We start from the raw sequence: 22,707 nt of genomic DNA, 5'->3' as shown, positions 1-22,707 counted from the left end.
ATTGACTCCACCTATATTAGAATTGCCCACTTTAGTATAGTACAACACAACAATCTTATTACATGGCATTTGGCCCAGCATGTCAACTAGTTTAGCATCAGAGCTGATAAGTTCAAGCCCACCTACACCATGGGTTCCACCCTTCCTATACCATATTTCCAGATTTGGTTTGGGGTTGGAAATGTCTACATTGTAACCAAGCCCTTTCCCTACCTTTCTTAAGTCCACCAATGACAGAAAATCCTCTACAACATTATCCAAGTAACAAACTTTTTCATTTTTATACTCCCCACTTTCCAACACACCCACATAGTGAAGTTCTAAACTACAGTTTTCATGGTTATCTGCACAGTAAACAAGGGTCAAAACAATGCTAAAACACACACACCTGTTTTGGAATCATAAAATCAGACAAAACCATGTTTTAATTCAATGTTCTGCACCAAAACCAAAATATACAGTACACAGTTCGTTCAGTTTTTTAATTGCTATGGAATAACTTCAGTCCATTTGGTGTGAGGCATAGATAGAAGACAAGAAAGGATAAAAAAAAAACCTTAAGTGTTGCAGTCAAGGACAGTATAAAGTAAAGCATGTAAGGAATCTTTAAAAGCTATGGACCACACAAATGAAAACAAAACCAACTGATACCTATTCAAACAAGCAGAATCACTTACTGTATTTAGGAGGAACACCACCCCAACGGAAGTCAAACTCTTCCATCACTATCAACCAAAAGGGCAAAAAACCCAACTATCCCCAAAATGAAACCCTAACCTTTAATTGTACCCCTGATCAACCCCAAATTTCGAAGCTTACACAGAAAATTTCTCACTCACTCAATCACTGCTACAACAAATTTAACTCCAATGGCTGCCTCTGAAGGGATAGCTTATCGTATGCAACTCCAATGGCCGCCTCAGAAAGGATAGTTCACGTGCTTTCCCCTTTCTTCAGCACTAAATTGGATTTGTTTCGTTCAAAAAGACGAAAAGTCGAAGATACCCTGAACAACAAGAGCACGTGACACTCACATGGTCAATCTCAACGGATTCTGTTACGGCAGGACCTAATTGCAACTTATTGTTTAATTAAAGGATTTCGTTGCCTCAAAATTTAGTTCACGAACCCAATTGCAAATGGGGCCATAATTCAAGGACGTCTACAGTAATTACCCAAGAAACAAAATATACTATAAAAAGAAAAATATGGCATTGAAGTTTGGAACTCTGACCCAAGAGCAAATATTGGAAAGCTAGCCCCATTTCACTGGTCTAGGTTGTTTTTTGGTCCGAAATTCCACTGCTCTACGTAAGTTAACGTTAGATTTTTTGTATTATAAAAGCCTTTAAGCATTTCATCCAAGCATCCAAGCATCCAAGCATCAGTTCATCTAATGCTACTTGTGGACAACAACGCTCTCAGTTGATGAGGTATCATCATCCACCAAAAAGCTACATGTGGTTACATCTTTGAAATCCCAATCTGTCAAATAACTTGGCTTTGACATAACAGTGCTTGCTTCAATATCTCCAGAAAGGATTGCCACCACACGTGACATCGATGGTCTCATCATTGGTGAAGCCTGAGTGCAGAGGAGAGCTGCTTTTATCAATCTAGTTGCGTCATTTTCATCAAACTCTGTCAATCTCGGATCCACCAGCCCCAGACTCTGGTCGTTTTCATGTAAAGTCCATGCCTGAAAACAAACATCATGGCATGGTCAAAAAGGAAAAAAATAAAGAAGTTTTCACAGCAATGCTAAAATAAAAGTAGCTAGGCTAAGTTTCCCTACCCATTCAAGAAGATAAATCCTCTCAGGATCCAAGTTGTTGTCAGAATTTGGTCTCCCGCTGATGATCTCCAAAGCAACAACCCCGAAACCGAAAACATCAGCCTTTTCTGTCAGATGTCCACGCATTGCATACTCCGGCGCCAAATAACCTCTACAAGATCATGAAATGGTTACTAAAAATGTTTCTTGGATTAAACCCTTGTCACGAATCACGATTAACAATGTATAACTTAAACGGAGGCTTACATTGTCCCTGCAACCCGGGTGCTAATGTGGGTTTTTTCGTCATCATAAAGCTTTGCCAATCCAAAATCTGATATTTTTGGGGAGAGTTCTGCATCGAGCAAAATATTACTGGCTTTGACATCTCGATGTACAATCCTGGGCCTTGACTCCTCGTGAAGGTAAGCAAGTCCTCTTGCTGTTCCCAACAATATATTGAAGCGGGTAGGCCAGTCAAGGTGCAAGTCATTTCTTCCTGAAACATTACATGGAGAAGAAACCAGTGCATGTTAACACTAATATAAAAAGTAGAAGAGAAAAATAAAAAGAAATTGGATGTAACCTAGAGTACTTTAAACTGCAGAGAGTTTTTAATTTCATATGATTCGAATATTACTATTTTGGTTTTTTTAAACTTCACCTCCTCAGCAGAGAAAGTTATACAAATTGTTTGCGTAAAAAACTTGGATGAACTTTTAGAGTCCTTGAAACTGCAGAGTATTCTGTTTCTATAAAACCTACCAAAAAGTGCCTGATCAAGGCTCTTGTTTTCAAGATACTCATAAACCAAAATGCGCTGGGTTCCTTCAGTGCAGCATCCATACAATTTCACTAGATTGCGATGTTGGACTGCAGATATCGTAGCAATCTCGGTTACAAATTGACTCTTCCCTTGGTGAGATGCTACTGAAAGTTGCTTCATAGCCACTACCCTCCCATCAGATAGTGTACCCTATAAACAGAAATACAATTCAGTGACATGAAAGGGAAGTGAAAAGAATCTGTTTTGCTTCTCTCTCAATTTGTTTTTGTAAGAAGTCAAAATCATTACTTTAAAGTAGCAGATATTGATGTAAAATAGATCTCACCTTATAAACAGGTCCATATCCTCCCTCTCCTAGCTTATTTGAAGGATTAAAATCTTCTGTTGCAGCTCTCAACTCAGCAAAACTGAAAGTATTTAGTCGGGGACCTAATCCTAGAAGATCTGCATATTCAAAAGAGAGTATGACATAGGCTTAAATTTCGAAACAACACATCAGAATTATTCTCTCAAATATGCTTATCAACAGTAGAAAGAACCTAGAACCCCATTCAGAATTAACCCTTAATAATATGCTCATTGCTCTTTTACCTTCATCGTCATCTTTTTCTGATGTTTTTCTCCGCATATATATAACTGCAAATAATAATAGCAAGATCACTACTCCGACAGGGACTGCAATACCAACTATCAACCCAGTCCTTCTCTTCTTTCCCGGAGTAGTTGGTGTAAAATCTGAGCAATGAAACAAAATAATTGTTCAGTGTGTCAATCAATTGACAGCACATAAATACATTTAAACCATTCATAGGAAATCTTCATAACTTGACATTATATAATATACCTGATGTAGCATGGACAGCCGATATTAGCGGGCCATAATCACCTTGTTCAGGTATGCAACATGTTCCCTTACCAGCCCAGAACAGATGAATATCTAGGTAATTCTCTGTCACATTAACCTTGAAGGGTCTCTTAACTGCTCTGTTAACCCCACCTGCCTCCTTCGATATGTCGAAGTCCTTTCTTATGAGGTTCCCCTAGGAAGCAAATGAAGAGATAGTTAAATAATTCTGTCTAATGAGGTTGCCTTCAAATAGTTTATTAGCAGCCTTACTTGAATATAGATATCAAATACACGCCTTCCTAGACTTTGCCAAGTTTGATTAGTGCGGCTAACAAAAACCGTTTCTGCAAATTGCAATGTTACAGTGTAAGGTCCATTATGAAGACCCAGGCCATAGTATCTCAGTGAACCTGGGGACTGTCTTGAAGTCTCGAAAAGCTTTGGGGTCACATCTGTACCGGAGACTTGCTTATCGGTGGTTTTCACAAATGATTGATCCGGTCTATCATAAACCAAACCCACATTGCTAACAGCCCATTTCTTATCGGTGGTTACATAAAATGTTGCTGGCCCAAGAGCTGAGTCTTCAACCTCATACAATATGCCATCATTTCCTCTCATTTGTCGTCCTCCACACTTGATTGAGAAGTTTGTATCTGTACAATTCAATGTAATAGAACAAGATATGCTTACTAGATATATCAAGACATTCCTACAATATGTATACATAATGAGATAAGCAATGCCTATTGCTGTAACATGATCTTGCATTAAAGAAATAAATGCTAGTGAAATATAGAAGAAGATTACATAGTGGGGTATTTCGATTGCATTGAAAATTCCTCTGGAGGCAATGCAATCCAGGAAGACTGTAAACACAGAGAACAATTATTATTTATAATAATAAACTGTAGTGGAAGAATCCATTCAACTGCAAAAGTGTAATAACAATCACTTTATGTTTGAACTATCCGTCTAAAAAAAAGGTATTTTGATTCAACTCACGTCGTGTTTGAACTGTCAATTGTGAAGTTGTTGACCACTAAGTTCCTGCATAAAATCATTAATCAATCAACATATGAAGATGAAAATTTCATGTTCAAGTTCTAAACACATCAGTTCTTCAAATCCATCCCTTCTAATTTATTGAATTTCATTCATGCGGTATTATATATTCACAATAAAGGTGATTTGGACCATAAAAATGAAGGTGAACGATAAAAAGGAGACATACAGTTGCAATAATGGGGTTACCCATGCGGGAAAGCTTCCTGACAAATAGTTGTAAGACAAATCTCTGCAGATAACAATTAATACAGAATGAGAAGGCACATAAATGCATGAAAGTTCAAAGGAATTTAAGTTAGAAAAAGACTGCTAGAATGCGCACACACACAGAGTACTGGTTTGATTGCCAGTACATATAGCATACTTTTATGACATGAGGACTTACATAGTATGTAGTCGATCGAGCCTTTGGCTTGGAAGAGGTCCAGACAGACTATTGTTTCCAAGAAATCTGGCCATATCAATTATAGGAGGCACCCAGAAAAGAATTAAAAAAACAAGAAAAAGGTCAGATGAATGACTAAGTTTCTGAGAAGGAAATCCAATGGCATGAGTACAGAAAAATGTAATAAAGAAGGCAGGGCTTATTACAAGTATGTAAGAGAACTCATGTTGAACAAAGAACTTGGGAGTTGGCCTGTTAAATTGTTGAAACCCAGATTCCTGCAACATGAATGATAAGGTTAGAAAGCAATTAGAATGAAAGAAAATTAATTGGTATTTTTGGGATTTGAACTTATATATCCGCTGGAACGTACATTATTGTTAAATTTTGATATTCTCCAATATCAGAAGAATGCTACCATTGATTAATGCATTCCGTAGAATTCTGTTCCACCACCAAAAAATTTAGTGCACAGTAAATGAGTAAGATTGCAAATTTTAAAGGAAAAAAGAAGTTATATCACGATTATTTGGAGGGATGAGAATGTTAACTTACAAAACCTTCAAGTTCTTCAAATTTCTTATAAAATCAAGAGAGGAGCTCACATTAGATATATCACTGATTCGCCTGCATTATCATACACAAACATAAGTGATGCTAGTGTAGTGAGAGAGAGAGAGAGAGAGAGAGAGAGAGAGAGAGAGAGAGAGAGAGAGAGAGAGAGAGAGAGAGAGAGAGAAACGTATGAAGCATTTGCCCTTACAGATCGTTCAATGAAGTCAGTTGAGAAAAATTGGTTGGTATTGGGCCTTCAAAAGAGTTCCCTTGAAATCTCCTACAAAGACATTTGAGATGCTTGTGAATAAGAGACCCATCTCTCAGCCATGCAGGTCTGCTTTCATAAACTGCAGAAGGTTAAAAGTTTTCCATACTTACAAATCAGTTAGTTTTGTCCAATTCCCAATGAAAGCAGGTATCTTTCCTGAGAAAGCAATGTCTGATGCATGGCTAAAATTCAAAAAGTTGACTCATAGTAAGCTCATCCCAGAATAGCAATCTCAAAGTACTGAATAAACAAAAAACTTAAAACACCACTTAAGGGCCATTCTTACAGGATTCGCATGTTGATGAGCTTAGCAAATGTTGAAGGAATTTCACCACTGAGTCCACAGCTTTCTATGTACCTGCGAAAATCAAAAACTGATTACTACCAATTTCATAGGATAAATGCATTCCTTGCTCATCAATAATGACGAACAAACCGTTCCTCAGTGAAAAATTAAAAACACATTGCAACATGTGATTCATATTCGATGAGTTCAATGAAGCACTCACAATTCCTCGAGCTTGACTAAGTTACCAAGTTCTGGAGGGAGTGTTCCAGAGAAATTATTTGATCCAAAGGACCTGCAACAAGTCATGTTGAAGAGGTATAGATTTAAATGATAGGGGGTTCTATATTTAACATGTCCCAAACTTTAATTGTGTTTTCTTATGTTTCATTGCTTACAGCATAGTTAGCTCCTTAAGATTTCCAAGCTCCTTGGGGATGGGTCCAGAGAATGAATTTTGGGCAATTGACCTGAATGGAAATATATCAATTAAAGATATTACTGTATGGTGTAATTCAGGATAAAAACAGAATAACTTTCTGTATAGTACTATGTGCTTCTTTTACCGTATGGTGTAATACTCACTTGGGAGATCTATGTTTCACGTCCTCGAAGAAGAAATAAACCAACAAGAAATATCATTCCAACTTATATATCAGGACCAAAAACAAAAAGGAAAGCCAATCACCAAGCAGCTAGTCTTACCTCAAAGATTATAATTAGTAAGTAGTTCCTTAAAGCTTACAAAACAGATAAAGGAAAATAGAACCAGAGCCAATTATAGAAATTGTACAAGGGAATGAGACTCATCAAAGTATTTGACAGATAAAAAATTTCTACCAAAACTTAAATAAATGCTCCCTCACTACTTACAATATCGTCAACGCAGACATATTGCCGATGAATGCTGGTAGGGGACCGGTGAAATAATTCTGATCAATATTCCTACAAGAATTGAAACAAAATGAAATGACCAGTGATTAATCTCCAAGTATAAAAAAATATTTGTGACAATTTTGAACGGTAAGAAACCAGTGTCTTCTATATGTAAATGTAAAACTGTGATAAACCAAACAACAGAGAAGGGGTTGGAAAAACTTCATACAAAAAGGTCAGATATCTTAAAGCCACAAATTCTTCTGGAAACACCCCTTGTTTGTTCAGAGAAAAAACTCTCCTGGAAAGAAAAAAGATTGAGCAGTTAGGCACTTAATATTACAATTGATATGTCAGGCATGATCTGCTTAGTTTTCTAACACATAATTAATGGAGTTGCTACAGTCAACAACACAAGACTAAAGGGGAGAGAGAGAGAGAGAGAGAGAGAGAGAGAGGAGGGTAATAACTTACAGTTTGGAGATGTGGCAGGTAGCATTTTTGTCATAAGTACAGTCACAAGTGATGGCTGGATTATTCTCTGGCTTTTCAAACTCGGTTCCATTAAGGGCAGATCCACTGCATGGATCTCCACTGATATTCCACAGCCCCGCCCTGGGTTTCGTGTCCCATTGCTCGAATATTGAGTTCAACGCCCTCACTGCACTCTCAATTCAATCGTTGTGTACACATCACATTACGTACTTATGTTACTAGACTGTCCAGAAATCACAAGGAGGAAGAAAAAAACAACATATATATACTCTGTATTCAAAATATGCTTAGAAATATGTACAACTTTGGAAAGCATGGCTAGTTTACCTTCAGATGGATCGGTCTTTTCTGCCATGGACACCTGAAACCAGAAGCATAGGCTGGAAAAGAAGGCAACGGACACTGAAAGATGCCATGGTTGCTTCAAGATCCTCCTCGAATCGATCATGTTATTGTACACAAGCGCTGGCTCCTCGACGGCACAAAATTTGAATTGCCAATGGTTCCTAAAGTACTTGTTCTAACACAGAGAGTAGAGAACAATCCATTTTCAACAATCAGAAGTATCTGCATCGATGAATTATTGACCACATGTTTAATATAAAGTTCTATCCATGCGTCTACTCTGATGAGAAAGAATTATTGATGGATGTTGATGTACGTGCAATATTTCCAGTTAGATATTGACAACCTCAGCATTAAGCCTACGTTGACTGACTTCAGAGGTTTTGTATATATTATTACTTCTTTTGGCCTTTCCAAGTTGCGTGATCAGATATGGCTGTCACTTTTCTACTTTCCGCGTGCAGTGGACTAAATGCTTTGACAAGTGACATCCACATTGAATATTTTATTTAGACACATTAACTGACCATCTTATGTGATAATTGATATGGTCATGTCATGTTAATTAATGAAATTGTCATGTGAATTTTATTTTTATTTCTTTTTTTGTAAATAATTATTAAAAACAAAAAATAAAAATTGAAATAAAAAATAAAAAACCCTAGCATCCATGGACTCTTCGTCTCTAGCACTCCCTTCTTCTTCATCTTAACGAGTGCAGAACTAATGTTCTGGGAGATGGCATAGGTGTCAAAGACCTTGGGGATCTGGAAGTTCTCTATGTCCCACTACACCGACATCTCTGCCTTACCCATCAACGTTGCCGCTGTCGCCATCTCCGCCATGCTGCTTCCACTCACATCCCCCCACTCGTTGGCGCTCTCCAAATACTCTAGATCTGATGGTCACTGCTCACTTATGATCGAAGATGATGATTATTGATTCTTGAAAAACCCTCAAAACACCAAAATTCAAAATCAAAATCAAAATCCTCTGGTTTTGATTGGGTTCTTCTCTTCTTGTAATTTTGTTGTTTTTCTTGAATTTGATATCTTCTCTAGTATATCTATATCTCTTCTCTGGTTTTGAAGGGATAGGTTAATTTGATGAGGAAGAAGGGAGTGCTGGAGTATATCTATATCTCTTCTTTGGTTTTGATGAGGATAGGTAAATTTGATGGAGGAAGAAGGTGTGCTGGAGACGAAAAAAGTCCAGCTTTTTGTTTTTCATTTTTTTTATTCTTATTATTATTGAGCAGTTTAATTTAGAGTTTGATTTAAAATTTTCTGTTTATTGTAATTTTCTTTTAATTTATATTTGTTTTTTCAGTTAATTACATTCTTACTTTAAGTTTTCATATACATAAACATCAACCCAAAAGAGAAATTAATAAATAATAAAAAACTAGCCTACTATTCGTATACATTAAATCAACTCAAAAGAGAAATAAATAATATATATATGTATACTTTTTGTCTTTTTTATATGGCCCATGTTGGTTGCCAGCTTTTTTGGTTTGTTTTTTCTCATGTGAATAGTGGTTGTCCTTACAAATAGTATTTTGTGTTTCCACCCGTTGCTATGGCAAAGGGCAATTACTATTCTTTTTCTTTTTTTTTCCACAAATTTTTTTACCTCAATAATTAATTTTGATAATATTTTCGGATAAGATTTTCAGGTTCCTATGTGTCAATACTATTCATATCTCATAATCAGATAAAATTTTCAATTTCAAATTTCAGATAAATTTTTAAAAAAATTGACTGGTATTTATAGACAAAAATTCATTTTTGGGTATTTTTTAAAAAAATTTCCGATTTTTTTTTAGTATTTTATTGCAAAAAAATTGGCTGCATTTGGATTAGAGGAAAAAATCCAATCGGAGAGCCCAGACGACGCCACATGGCAATAGAAAAAAAAATAAAATGAGTGGGCTGACGCCAGCCTGGCGTCAGCAATGACATCAGCTCAGCCCTCGGGTTTGAGCTCGGGCTGAACTGGCCTGAGGGCCAGCCCAACTTCATGGGTCCCACTCCCAACCCGAGCTTGGGCTCCTCACTGGAACTGAGTTTTTTTTTTTCCTCCTCCCAGCCTCTGGCTGGACTTGCCGCTGGAGTTGCTCTAAGAGCCATAGAAAAATTCCTGAACCTGTCCCTAAAGATGAGTAGAATTCCAGCTAGATATTTCAAACTCTAAATTAAATGGCTCAATGGTAATAATAATAATATTCAATGTGGATGTCACTTGTCAAAGAATTAGTCCACTTGGAAAAGTGGGAACTTAGCAAAGTGGCAACCATCTGATCATATGCCACTTGGAAAGAATAAAAAAAATCTATGCAAGACTTGAATCTATGCCAAAAAATCCATGAGGCGAAAATTCTAGCATGCGCCACATGACTTTTCCAATATAATACTTTTTCTTGTTCATGTTGACGCTCAAAAATGGTTCGGTACTTTTGAGCCCAACTTAGTGATGATGTGTGATGGATGATGGGTGAAGGTGAGGACTTTCACCAAGTGTGTGAGGATTTGGGCAAGCGATAAATATACAGAAGACAAGATATACGTGGTTCGCCCTTAATGAATGGGCTACGTCCACGGGGAAGTATATTCTCACTATAATAATGCATGTGTTTACATTTGTACATGGGGTTGAACCCAAATATAAAGGGAATAAGGGAGAAGCCCATGACTAAAGATAAAGTCCAGCCCAGAGATCCCTTCTTAAGTGGAGAGTGGTCTCCTTTTATAGGTGAGGGGGAGTCTACACATCTTGTAATATTCCAATGTGGGACTCTTTGCCTTGCTTAGATTTGCTTCTAGTTGTTTGGTCAGATATGGTATAAACAGTTCACAAATTTATTAAAGTGAAGGAGACATCCCTGATTTTCTGAGAGATAGATAGAAAACAATGTAAGCTCATTCAATAAATCTCTTCTTACTTGTACTCATTCTCCTCCGTGAGAGCCTCCCTCTCCTCAGCGAGAGTCCCTCTCCTCCGTGAGAGCTTCCCTCTCCTTCATGAGAATCCCTCTGCTACTTTTAAGTTGTCTTCCCCTCTCTTCTAAACTTTACTTCCATTCACCTTCTCAACGACCCACAAACAATTTTCACTCACATTCGCCATCTCAACAACCCACAACCATAGTCTGAAATATCGATAAGATCGACGAAATATCGAGGATATTTCGGTTTTTTTTCAATCACGCATATTTCGGAACATATCCATGTACATATCGTATAAATATCGACAATATCGACGATAATATCGGAAAATATCGATGTCGATAATTTCACTCACATTTCAGCAATATTTTGTCAAAATATCGGTGTAATATCACTAAAATATCGAAAATATCGATGTAAAGGGAAAAAAAAAAAAGAAGGGAAAAATGGGAGGAAAAAGCACAATGAACCCCTCCCATTTTACACCTTAACCACCATATCACTTATGTTTTTGTGATAATATGCTCAAATATTTATATTTATATGGGTGACATGTTAACAATTACATGCAAAACTATTTTGGGGATTTATCATTTGATGACTACTCTTCACAATACACTTACTCTACACGTAGAGATGATGAAGTTAGTGAAAAATTTGAACCTCATAGGAACTCTATGTGGTACTAAGTCACTCATGTATCTTACCATGCAATGTATAAAGTGTAAAATATTGTAGTAAATCATTATATATAAATGATTATGGTGTGTTTAATCTTTTTTCATTAATTACTACATATTTTTTACACTCACAGTGTTTGCCCGCTTACTGTATAATCAACTTAAATCAGTTAAATCCATCATGCAATGCATTTCCTTCTAATTTTTTGTGATAAACTAATAGATAATTGACTAAATAAACATTCTCCAAAGTTTCAATAAAAATTTCCAAGTTTTTCTTACAATTTCCGTGGTTTTTATTCAATTTTTATCGATATCGATAATATTCCGATATTTCCATCGAAATTTCTATGTTTTTGGACTACCGATATTTCCGATATCATCGATATTTTAGACCTTGCCCACAACCATCTTTCTCATCTACACCACCAGCCCCCTCCCCAACCTATCCCCACAGATCTCCCACTTTCAACCCAACCCCCAGATCCTATCTTCAATAACCCATAGCTTGTACTTCTCTCTTTGTCACATTGTGAAATCCTGGCCAAGTGCGTGAGAGGCCGTGGAGTTGATCAACCCCAACTCCAATTGGAGATGCTGAACTGTTCATTTTCGAAACCACGAAGAAAGCAATATGTTGTACTCTGGAATTGGTGATTATGATCGTGCTGTGCTATGCTCCTGCATACTACAATATGCCCTGGAGGTTGCTTATTTGGAACCAAGCAAGAGATCTTACTGGTGGTGTCGGCAAGCAAGGATGTGGCATGCGATGTGTTCGACAATATGTTCCACTGATGTAATTTCGAAACCATGGAGGAAGAAATCTGCTGCACTCTGGAATTGGTGAGGAACATTAGTTTCTTTTTGTGAGTCTTTTTGGCTGTGTTGTGGTGCCTTATCAGGCACTTTCTGTGAGGCTTTTATGCCTTTTTTTGGTTAACAATGAGACTGCAATAAGCGAAAGAGAAATGAGAAAGATGGTCGCAACTGATCAAATCCGTGTTCAAGCTCCATGATACAAACTGCTTGGAACTGTAAGGGGATGAGGAATCCTAGGACAGTTCTGTACCTCAAGGAGTTGATTCGCTCCAAAAATCCCTCTGTGCTATTCCTATGTGAAACTAAAATGAATAGCCACAGTTTGAATCAAATCAAGAGAAGGTACGGTTTCAACAAAGGCTATTCTGTGGATCCTGTAGGAACTGCAGGGGGTTTAAGCTTATGGTGGAAACCGGATGTAGAAGTATCTATACTAGATTCGAGTCCTCATTGGATTGACACTATGATATAACGTCTAAAGCTGAAAATTTTCATGGAAGATTCACGTGGCTGTATGGTACTCCCTATAGTCAAGACAAAGCAATTTTTTGGGAATCTTTTCCCTGCTGTGATTTGAAGGATGGTAACCCATGGATTATTATGGGAGATCTCAACGAAGTCAATTGGAGCTATGAAAAGTGTTGGGAAAGATTGTGAAAATCAGAGAGTCAATAAATAAATATGGCACTCCCAGGATCTGACTTTTTCCAGCGTTGTGTAAATAAAATGAGCAAAAATAACACTCTATCTTCCACTAAGAAAAATAATAGGAATACAATAATAATCTCACCAAACACCGGTGGCTACACTCTCTCTCTATGTGAAAATAACGAAGAATCTGTGGAACATCTATTTCTCCTTTGTCCATGGACAGCAGCTAACAGTATGTTCCAACTCAACCTTACTTCCAGTTTGGACAAGAATCGGTTAATGACTATCATTAGTTTCATTTTATGGGAAATCTGGAAAGCCCGTTGCAAGTTTGTGATTGAAGGAAGGCAACTTCATCCCATTCCTGTGCTTCATCAGGCTATGAGAGCTAATGAGTTTATTGAAGCTAATGTTTCCCAGTCCACCCACTCTGATTATGTTACTCTTATCAGTACGAGAGCCTGGACTCCCCCAAGTGATGGTTTTGTGAAGGTCAACACGGATGCAGCTTGGATTAAGGAAAGTAATCGCTCTGGAGTGGGAGTGGTAATTCGAGATTCAGCAGGGAATGTCCGTGGTGGTTTAGCGGATAACTTGTATTGTTGTTCTGCTCTTCATGCTGAAGCTGAGGCTGCCCTTCGCGGCTTATCTTTAGCTAAGAGGAAGGGTTTCTCAAAAGTAATGCTTGAGACAGATTCAACTATTTTAAAGCAGAGTGTTGAAGGAATGACTAACAATGGTGCTTGGTCCATCCTTCCCACAATTCTGGAAATTAGAAGGCTTGCCAACAGTTTCCAGAGAGTTGAATGGAGTTGGATTCCTCGAAGTATCAACAAAGAGGCTCACGCAGCGGCTATAGTATTGGCATCAGAGCGGTGGCGCAAATTTGCCGGGCTAAAGGGCCACCACCGTCTCTTCAGGGAGTGTTGGAAGCGGATGGCCTTCCAGGACCACCAACCTAATGTTCTTATCTATATTTTGTACTAAGTTAGCCGCTCCACTAGCTTGCTTTGTCTGAGTGTGTGCTGGCTTAGGTTGTGTGTTTCTTTTCGTGGCTTTTGCCTCTTAATGAAATTCATTTTCGTCCCAAAAAAAAAAAAAAAAAAGATAGAAAACAATGTGAGATTCGAATAACACAAGACCATTCATTTTTTTGACCACTTTTGTAGGAGACGTCCTTGACTTTATGTATTTTAATCCGACTGTCTTTGAATAGGCAATAAAGAAACATTGGATACGTTGGACGACAAAATTTCAAATTGTCAAAGGTGATGAATTGCCGAGCAGTTTGATGATGTGGAAACTGAGCCCTGCTATGACTAACGTCATCATAGAATTGATTTTTTTAAACAAAATTATTCTTTTACCAGATAATTATCCGTCTTTTATTTGACACAAGTTTTCAACTATTAGTTAGAGTACAATGAATGGCTAATATTAAACAAACTTTTTTATTTTATTTTATATAATGATATATTGTAATTAATTTTTTATTGAATTTCCCATTCCATTTTCTCTCTCTGTATTAATATTTAGCTTCTTTTTTTTTTTTTTTATATAACCCCTGAAAATGTATTTGAGTCTCATTTTGCCTCCTGAATAAGGACGGATCCATGTACAGACTAGGCTGGACTCTAGCACAGTGTGAAAATACTAAAAATACTAAACTTAGTGCAAATTTTATAAGCTAATCCTATTCCAAAAAATATTAGCCGACAATCTCTGTCTCCTGGCCTGTGATTTTTTTTGTTTAATATTAGCTTACCTTTCAGTTAAAAAAACACATTTTTGATTGCTTTTGGAGCAAATAACATGGTAGTAATAATAAATTAATATCAAAACAAACATGCGAAATATTGAATGTCTGCCACTGCCAACATGAAAATTTAAAATTTTCTTCATGCTTTATGTTCCCTAGTAGCCGTAAACCCCCTTTCCTTTTTTTGCCAAAATAAACTGTAAACACCTCTTCTTTGGCTCTATGTTAAATATTTTTACAAGTATCAACTAATTCAGGTGATTTTGAAGTTGAAACTCCAAGGCTTGAGGTTAAATAGTGGCTGGTCTAGTCCCTCTATAGTTTGGATGGCTTCTGTTGAATTGCATTTGCATTACTTCTTCTAGCTGCATAGTATTTTTGATAGAAGGAGAAAGGTTTGTTTTTGATTTTTTTTTAAAAGATGTTATTTTATTATTTTATTTGTTACTTTCTGGTTTTGAAATATTTTAAATGTTATTATATATATATATATATATATATTACTTGGAGTCACTAAAACCAAGAAAAATATTAGCCCACCCTTTATAAAATTCATGGATCCGTCATTGTCCCTGTAACCCATTTTGTCTCACTTTACTCCATTTTTCACACATATTTATCTCACATTGCCTCGATTCTGGCTAGGCCAACAATTTCTAGTCAAAATATTAATTTCTGGAAATATTGTTGAGGTACATAGGTAAGTGAATGTTGTGGGAGCAAATATTTTTGTCTCCAATCACAACACGTTACGTGGAAAGAAGATTATCCCTTAAATTAATTAATTGAATCAATTATTTGGCTAATTAATTAATTGGGATAATATCTTAATTTTAGGATATTATCTTATAATTAATAAAGATAATATCATTAATTCATATATTATCCTAGCAAGAGATGTAATCAAGTCTAACTCAACCTCTACGAATTTAGGTAAAGAATAAACTCCTCCCAATAAGAGTTTATTCTCTACAAAACCCTAGCCCCGAGGCTCCTATAAATAGATGACTTCATTCATCATTCAAGGTACTTAAAAAAACCCACTTCTAAACCCTAGAAAAATACCTGAAGCTCTGTCTCCCTCTCCACAAGGCTCCGGCCACCCGGTTCACCCCATACATATATCTTCATACCCTTTTATTAGCTATTGTTTTCCCACAAACACTCGAACTAACTTAGGCATCGGAGGGCGTTTGGCCAACACCCCCGGGTGTGGTCTATTTACTCCAGTATTTTTTACAGGAATTGAAGAAGAGAGAGAAGGAAGATCAAAAGTTGAAGAATCACAAAGCAAATATTCTCATGCGATGATTTTTGCACAAACAAATGTTCTCAGTAAGAGAGAGAATGCTCCAAAGATATGATTGATAAATCTTTACAAAGTATTGGATATTATTAGAAAAGAACTTTTTAAACATAACCTATGTAATTATATAAGTGAAGAATTCATATTAGGGTTTTGACAAAAGTATACAGGCCCCCATAATATGAATTATGAGCACTACAATATAGAAGGACTTGATTACACAGCGATGCAACTTGAATAGGTTCTTCACCTTTTCTACTTTGCTTGGGTGGCCATGACATACTATTATGTATCACTCATGTTTTGAGATTGAGGCCAAGGCTTTTCGAGTTTGGAAGGCAGTTGGTGTTGCCAATGTTGAGTTAAGGAAGAAGAAGACATGTAAAATTATAGCTCAGGGCCATCATACCAAGTACCTTGCTCTTGCTACCAAAATCTGAACAGCTTGGAAGTTGGAACCGAGACAATTCAGTCTGTGTTCCTATGTAAAGATTTTTCAACAGTGAATAAATTTAATTGAATTATATAAATTCATAGTTTGAGATACAAATCAAAAAAATTCATCAGACTTGTATATAATATTAAGAAGTCTTTTGGTGTTGTCAATGTTGGGGAAATATTGTTGTCAAACTGGTGCTTCCCTCAACACTAAATAAAGTGTGAACAGCTTGGAACCAACCATTCAATGTTTCAATTTACAAATTTGTGCTCATGGTTATAGTTCACATAGTTTGACATGCAAGCAACGCTCAATTGCATCTCTCCTCAAGACTGATACCAATCAAAAAAGTTATCAAAAACCAGAAGATTTAATTGCTTAACCTTTTGATCGCAACATGATACAACTGAATCATTTTTTATTTGAGTCATAATTCGTCAAAATCGCATTCCTCATCGTAATTGTATTCGTCATCATAGTTGCATCCATTATATTGGTCATTTGCAACATATGTATCATCATCATGGCCTTGTCTGGCTTCAGCCTCTTCACTGTATCCATTACTTTCATGCTCAAAATCATCATCATGACTGCCTTCAAAATTCTTCTTCTCATTTGACAGTTGCATATCACCTGGACTGCCACAATTAGACTTTGTGCCTTCTTCGAATGCAGGTGCATAACCCTGATTTTACACATGGGGAAAAAAATTAGAAAAGGTTCTAGCAATTACTGGCAGAATGACACCTCTGTTCTCTAAAACCTACCAGGATTTCTAACTAGGTAAGAACTACATTGCATGGCAAAAAAACTATTAACCACATAAAAAGATGAAAGATTTTCCTATTTTTTAAAGTCTCCCATTAATTGCCCAATAAGTAAACAACCTGCACAATTGATCATTCTTTTACGTATTAAGTTCTATCTTGCCATGGTTTGTGACACTTGTATATACCTTTATTCCATTAAACAGGAATTTGGCATCTGCCCACTAACCAGACATTAAGAAAACAAAAACTATATTGAACAAGTAACATCATTTGACAATCGAAATTAAATGTGCCATTAGATTTGATTGGCTTTTAGTCGCTTGTAGTCTGTGCATCAGTTAATGAGACCTTGGATGTTGACGGAACATAATATGAGATTTGCAAAAAAAAAAAGCAAAATTGATTTTAAAACAAGACATATATAAGATGCTTACAAGCTCTTCATTTAATTTATCCAAAGCATCATAGTTGATTTTTGAACTCAGCCTCTGCAAGAACAAAATGTCACATTAGTATCTGTTAAATAAATTATAAGTAGGACAACCAACATGGCAGGAAAATTTAAGCACCAAAAATTCCATAAACCAGTTTATTAACTTACATTCTTAGTATCCATCACAGTAGAAACTTTGACAGCCTTTTCTGGCTTTTTAGCACGAGTAGCTTTCTTGGCCATTCTAGCTCGTTTTCTACTCTTTTCCTGCCAATTTTATAGTTGCATATAGAGATCAATACATAAGACTCAATGCTAGCAGTAAAACATACACAGATAGTCGAAAGAACAAAAGATAAGTCAAATGCAAATAAGATTGAAGTGAAAACTTTCAACACAGTTATGCAGTGTGTGACTCCAATAACAGCTCAGAACTAGGCAAGAACTCTAAGCTGGACGAGACTTCCAAGCCTATGCTTCAGATCACAACGCACATATGACATGCAGCAAACATAAACTCAAATACAAGAAAAGAGGTCAGTTTTAAAAGTGAAGAATTCCCGCACAATCACAGAGCTAAGGAGAATGAAGAGGCAAATAATGCAGGGGCTGATAATCATGATTAACTACATAACCTCAATAATTTTCAATCTAAAGACTCAAAAGCCAAAAATATAGACAACAAATAAAAAGAAACCATGGAACAAACGGAAACTAAGAAAGCCCCTAGCCTTGCACCGAATCCTTGTGAACACACATATGATAAAATTTATGGATTTCAAAGGCATTACCTTATCATAGTCCTTGTTCATTGCTTCCCAAATCATTCTTTTAAACAGTGCCGCCTGCTTGCTGTTAAGGTAGCCAACAACCTACAAACCATAAGCATCATGCCTTCCATGTCAAAATTCCAAAAATAAAAAATTGAAGCAACAATCATATACAAATCCAAATAAAAGACAATACTTTACAGATAAGTCTAGACCAAGCACTATATACCAAGTGGCTATGATGGAAGTGATCTTGAAGAAAGCTGACGGATCATGGGCAGGGGGTAACTTTCCTTTTCAGGATCACTGCTTTTGTCTTTCATTAATTTTTACCCTTTATTTTAAAACATAGAAAATGTGGTTGATTGTCAAGAACCAAGAACAAAACTTTTCACAATAACCATGAAAGGAAATTCCAAGAGCATTGATATGTAGATTAAATTCAAATCATCATTGAGGAATTTGAGCATCTACCTTCTATTCATCAACTTGAGAAAAATGGGCAACCACGATTCAAACTCAAGAAAAGCAAGAGCAATATAAATATAATTATCTGCGTACCTCTGCATCGTCAATATCAGAGAGGCTTTCTGAGACATCACCATCCGCAGGTGACATTGCGTACCCACAGAGGCCTTTCTCTTCTTGCCACCTCTTCTGTAACTCTTATGTTTCTTTTAAAGTTTGTGGAATTTATATCGACTGGAGAGTAATGTCGGCGTAAATTCCTTGATTCTCCGAACCGACCTAATTCGGGTTCTTTTGTTCAATTCAAGTCAGTCCAGATTTAGTTTTCATTTTTAAAATCAAAAGCACTGAACGAAACCCAAAAGCTAAAGGAATATAAGAGGCCCAACAAACTAGGTTTAATTGAGATTGGGCCAGCAAACCAGAATACGCAGCCCAATCCCCCAATCTTTTTTTTTTTTTTGGACAAAATTCCCCAATCCAAACCAACAAACACACAAAAAAAGAAAAAGATCCGATATATGAAGAAATTGTTCAATGTGACTGTAACACCATGTCGGCGTATACTAGTAGTACTAATAATAAAGCATAAAAGAATATTTAAAACATCATTTCATAATAAATTTTTAGCTCAAATGGTTAAGAGCAGTTATATATGTACTTAACATCATGTGTTCAAATTCCTCCTCCTCCAATGAGCAAAATAACATCCAGAACCAACACAAGTTGTGACACGACAACAACACCAGCCCTAAACAAAGACCGGAACCACTAATATACAATTGGCTATAGTGCTTTTGTAGACCAAATTATGGAAATATATTTCTTTACCTCTTTTCTTTTTATTTTTTTCCAAAATTTATGGTTTCTTTAAATCAAGTTATTATGCAAACCGCCCGTCAAGGCTTCAATTGAACTAACTTGATTCCCTAAACACATTTAAAATCTAAAGTGAGAGGTGATGGGGTTTCCATGAATGAGTAGAATGTGCATCCAACAACTGCAATTACATATTCAAATCTCTGACATGTAGCCCCAGCCCTCAACCAAAAGCCAAAAGGAAGCTAAAGTAAAATTCGAAATTAAATGTATATATATATTATATTATAATATAGAAAAACTCCAATCTTGAATTTGATTACACTTTGCCACTACTTGCCTTGCCTTCATACTTAACTCGTATACACATTGCAAACCCCCTTCTACCATAAATATACACTTTATGATCATCAGCTAGCAAAATAAAACTTAAACCCCAAATTCTCAAACTCAGCAGCTCAGCTCAGAGTCGGATGCTTAATCTCGATTTTCCCGACCGGCTGCGAATGCTTAAGGTAGTAATTAAGACTAATTAATTTAACATGAAGATGACATGGTTGATAGGGTTGTGGCAGATGATGTTCTGCTAGGCGATGTTGAACAAGTCTGTTTCAAAACCACAGTTGGCAAGAAGCAAGTTTTTCTCCTCTCTTCTTCTTTAATCAGCTCCCCAGCAAACATCTCAAGCTTCTCCACATTTGTGCTCTCCACCATTTTCTTGCCTTTGAATAGTACGGCCTCCACATTTTTCTGTGCCAACATTTCCTCTGTCAAGGCCAACATGTCTATCTTCTTGTTCTTGTTCTTGTTCTTGTTTGAGGCTTGCAGACCTCCATGCATTTTCGATATGATGCCGTTGGCTTGCACGCGGACATAATTGCTTGCTCGAGATTGTCCAAACGCCATGGAAACAGCTTGATCAACCTTTAATTGCAGAAGAAGGAAAAAAAAAATGATTAGGTAGCTGACCTACTCATAAAAAGAAAATTGAATTAATTGAGCACCAAATTAAAAATATTGCACAAAAGGGCCTCTTTTTTTTTTCTATATTAATAATTAGGTGGCACTTTTATCATGCCACCCCCATACATATAGTACAAGAATCATGAACCAAATCAAATTTTTTTTTCCTTAGAAAACCATATTAAATTAGCAAATCATAAACCATATTAATTTTTTTTTTACTAGTGAATTTCTCAATTAGTCGAGTAAAATTCATTTAATCTCATAATAATTAAACATCCTAAAATAAAAATAATCAAAATTCTTACCAAGTCGGAAGCTCCTTCACCGGCGATTTTGAGGCAGCCAGAAGGCGACAAATTTCCTAGCTCTGACTCTCCATTTCCGAGAGACACAACCAACAGATCCTCAACCCCATTGCAGAACGGAAACTCCTGCTTATTATTCAGCACGTGCGTAATTGCCGCAGCCGTCGGATTGTTCATCGCGATCCCCCCGTCGACGGCCATGATCTTCGTCCTCCCGTCCACCGACCTCACCTCCACTGCCGGCTGCGCCGACGTGGCGGTGCACACGTCCTTCATCTTGAAATCGTAGCCGTCCATCTCCACCGCGTCCGCCCGCGAAAACAAGAAAGGCGCGCGGGACGACATGTCGTAGCACGGAATCAGCACCGACTTCAGCGTGTCCTTGAGGCTCAGCTGGTCGCCGAACGTCTTGCGGAAGAGCTTCTCCCTCTCCTTCTCCGCCCTCGTCGGCCGGAAAACCCGCCGGAAAATCCCCCCCGTCGACGACCTGAAGATCCTGCGGCGGTTGTCGAGGAGGAAGTTGAGGGCCTCCTGAGCGGTGAACATGGGTCGGGTCGACCCGTCCTTAGACTTCCGGGTGAAGAGGAGAGCGGCGAGAATGCCGCCGGAGCCCGACCCGGAAACGACATCGAAGAAGTCTGAGATGGCGGCGTTGGGATTGCCGGACTTGCGGCGGAGAGATGACTCGAGATGGGCGAGGGAGTTGGCTGCGAGGAGGCCGTCGGTGGCGCCGGCGGCGTCGATGGCGAGGACGCGGACCTTGCCCGTGAAGTGTTTGCTAGAATGCATGTGATGGAGGGGAGTGGAGAGATTGGTGGGTTTGGTATCGGAGAGGAGGTTTTGGGCTGTTGGGTTTTCTTTGGCGGCGCTGCTGCCGTTGTTGTTGTAGCCGAAGAGGAAGTTGTTTTCGAGAATGGAGAAGATTTCGTAGGAGAGCTTGTCAACGTCGGGAGAGTTTGAGTCAATGTTGAGCATGGAGGAGGATGTTGACAGAGCCGCCATTTTTGGAGCTTTAATGCAAAAAAGACCACCGTACGTACTGAAGATTTGGGTAAAGGGTTGTAGCTTAGGTAGCTAGTAGTAGTGGATGAAGATGGGTAGGGAGTAGCTAGCCACTAGGAGGGTTTTTATAGGTGTGAGAATTTGAAGGGGATGGGGAGAGAGAGTGATATTAAGTTTTTCTTTTCCTTTTTTTCTTTTTTTTGCCACATTTTTTTTTTGTTTTAATTTATTAATCGAATGTTTTTGTGACCATCTTGGAACATTCTTAGGTTGCCACTACCATACGACCAAGTTTTTTTTTTTTTTTTTGTTGTTGTTTATAAATAATTTTTTTTATTATTGAGGAAAATAAAAGATGCTGTTGCTGTTGTGGCTTGTTGGAGGGAGCTATGATACCGCCACAATTCTTTTTTAAAAAAAGAGTTTGTATGGATTTGGTGTATGGTAGAAAATATTCTTGGGCTTTTGTTGTTTTGGCGTTTTTTGAAGCGGCAGTTGACTAAAAGGACAGTCTAGGAGTCGAACGGATCGACCCTTTGGAAGGTAAAAGATTATTCTCTACATTTCTATAATTACAGTGACGTAAGGGACCTCCTTTTTGCATATAAAAAAAACAAAAATAAACATACCAAACGCCCTCTTACATTCAAATTTAGCGAACATAATCGGTCAAATCTGAAAGAAAACTTAAAAGATTTACCGTGATCATTCTACTTAATCTTTTGTTACAATGAAAAGGAATTGAATCTTTAATCGGGTCTAATTAATTCTTTTTTTCTCTTATTCTTGTTAATTGGACAGATCTAATGACTTATTCGACTTGTGTTTCTTTTATTGATATTACGAGGGTGGTGATTTTACGATTTCGTTTAGGGTTTAT

The 22,707-nt window shown here is 37.2% G+C and overlaps 2 protein-coding genes and 1 pseudogene across 7 annotated transcripts; all 3 read right to left on the bottom strand.

Moving 5' to 3' along the window:
• On the bottom strand, window positions 1,276-7,887 carry LOC18780742 (annotated as a pseudogene).
• LOC109948396 lies at window positions 16,408-19,002 on the bottom strand. Of its 6 annotated transcripts, none has more exons than XM_020561240.1 (6): window positions 18,829-18,925; window positions 18,497-18,601; window positions 18,289-18,369; window positions 17,666-17,764; window positions 17,499-17,552; window positions 16,408-16,979 (listed from the first exon to the last, which is right to left on the bottom strand). In XM_020561240.1, exons 3-6 carry the CDS (start codon window positions 18,322-18,324, stop codon window positions 16,722-16,724), a joined length of 447 nt encoding a protein of 148 aa, XP_020416829.1. In that variant the 5' UTR covers window positions 18,325-18,369; window positions 18,497-18,601; window positions 18,829-18,925; the 3' UTR covers window positions 16,408-16,721. The 6 variants fall into 6 exon arrangements, with proteins under 6 accessions (XP_020416829.1, XP_020416830.1, XP_020416826.1 ...); XM_020561241.1 differs by lacking the exon at window positions 18,829-18,925 and adding an exon at window positions 18,742-18,784; XM_020561237.1 differs by lacking the exon at window positions 18,497-18,601 and having other exon boundaries at window positions 18,829-19,002.
• On the bottom strand, window positions 19,835-22,518 carry LOC18778707 (patatin-like protein 3). Its single transcript, XM_007213949.2, has 2 exons — window positions 20,826-22,518; window positions 19,835-20,478 (listed from the first exon to the last, which is right to left on the bottom strand). Exons 1-2 carry the CDS (start codon window positions 21,825-21,827, stop codon window positions 20,092-20,094), a joined length of 1,389 nt encoding a protein of 462 aa, XP_007214011.1. The 5' UTR covers window positions 21,828-22,518; the 3' UTR covers window positions 19,835-20,091.

This window comes from Prunus persica, chromosome G4 (assembly GCF_000346465.2).
Source record: "Prunus persica cultivar Lovell chromosome G4, Prunus_persica_NCBIv2, whole genome shotgun sequence".
Classification (NCBI taxonomy): Eukaryota; Viridiplantae; Streptophyta; class Magnoliopsida; order Rosales; family Rosaceae; genus Prunus; species Prunus persica.
Note: the sequence above shows the minus strand (reverse complement) of the source record. Positions and strands in the feature narration are given on the sequence as shown.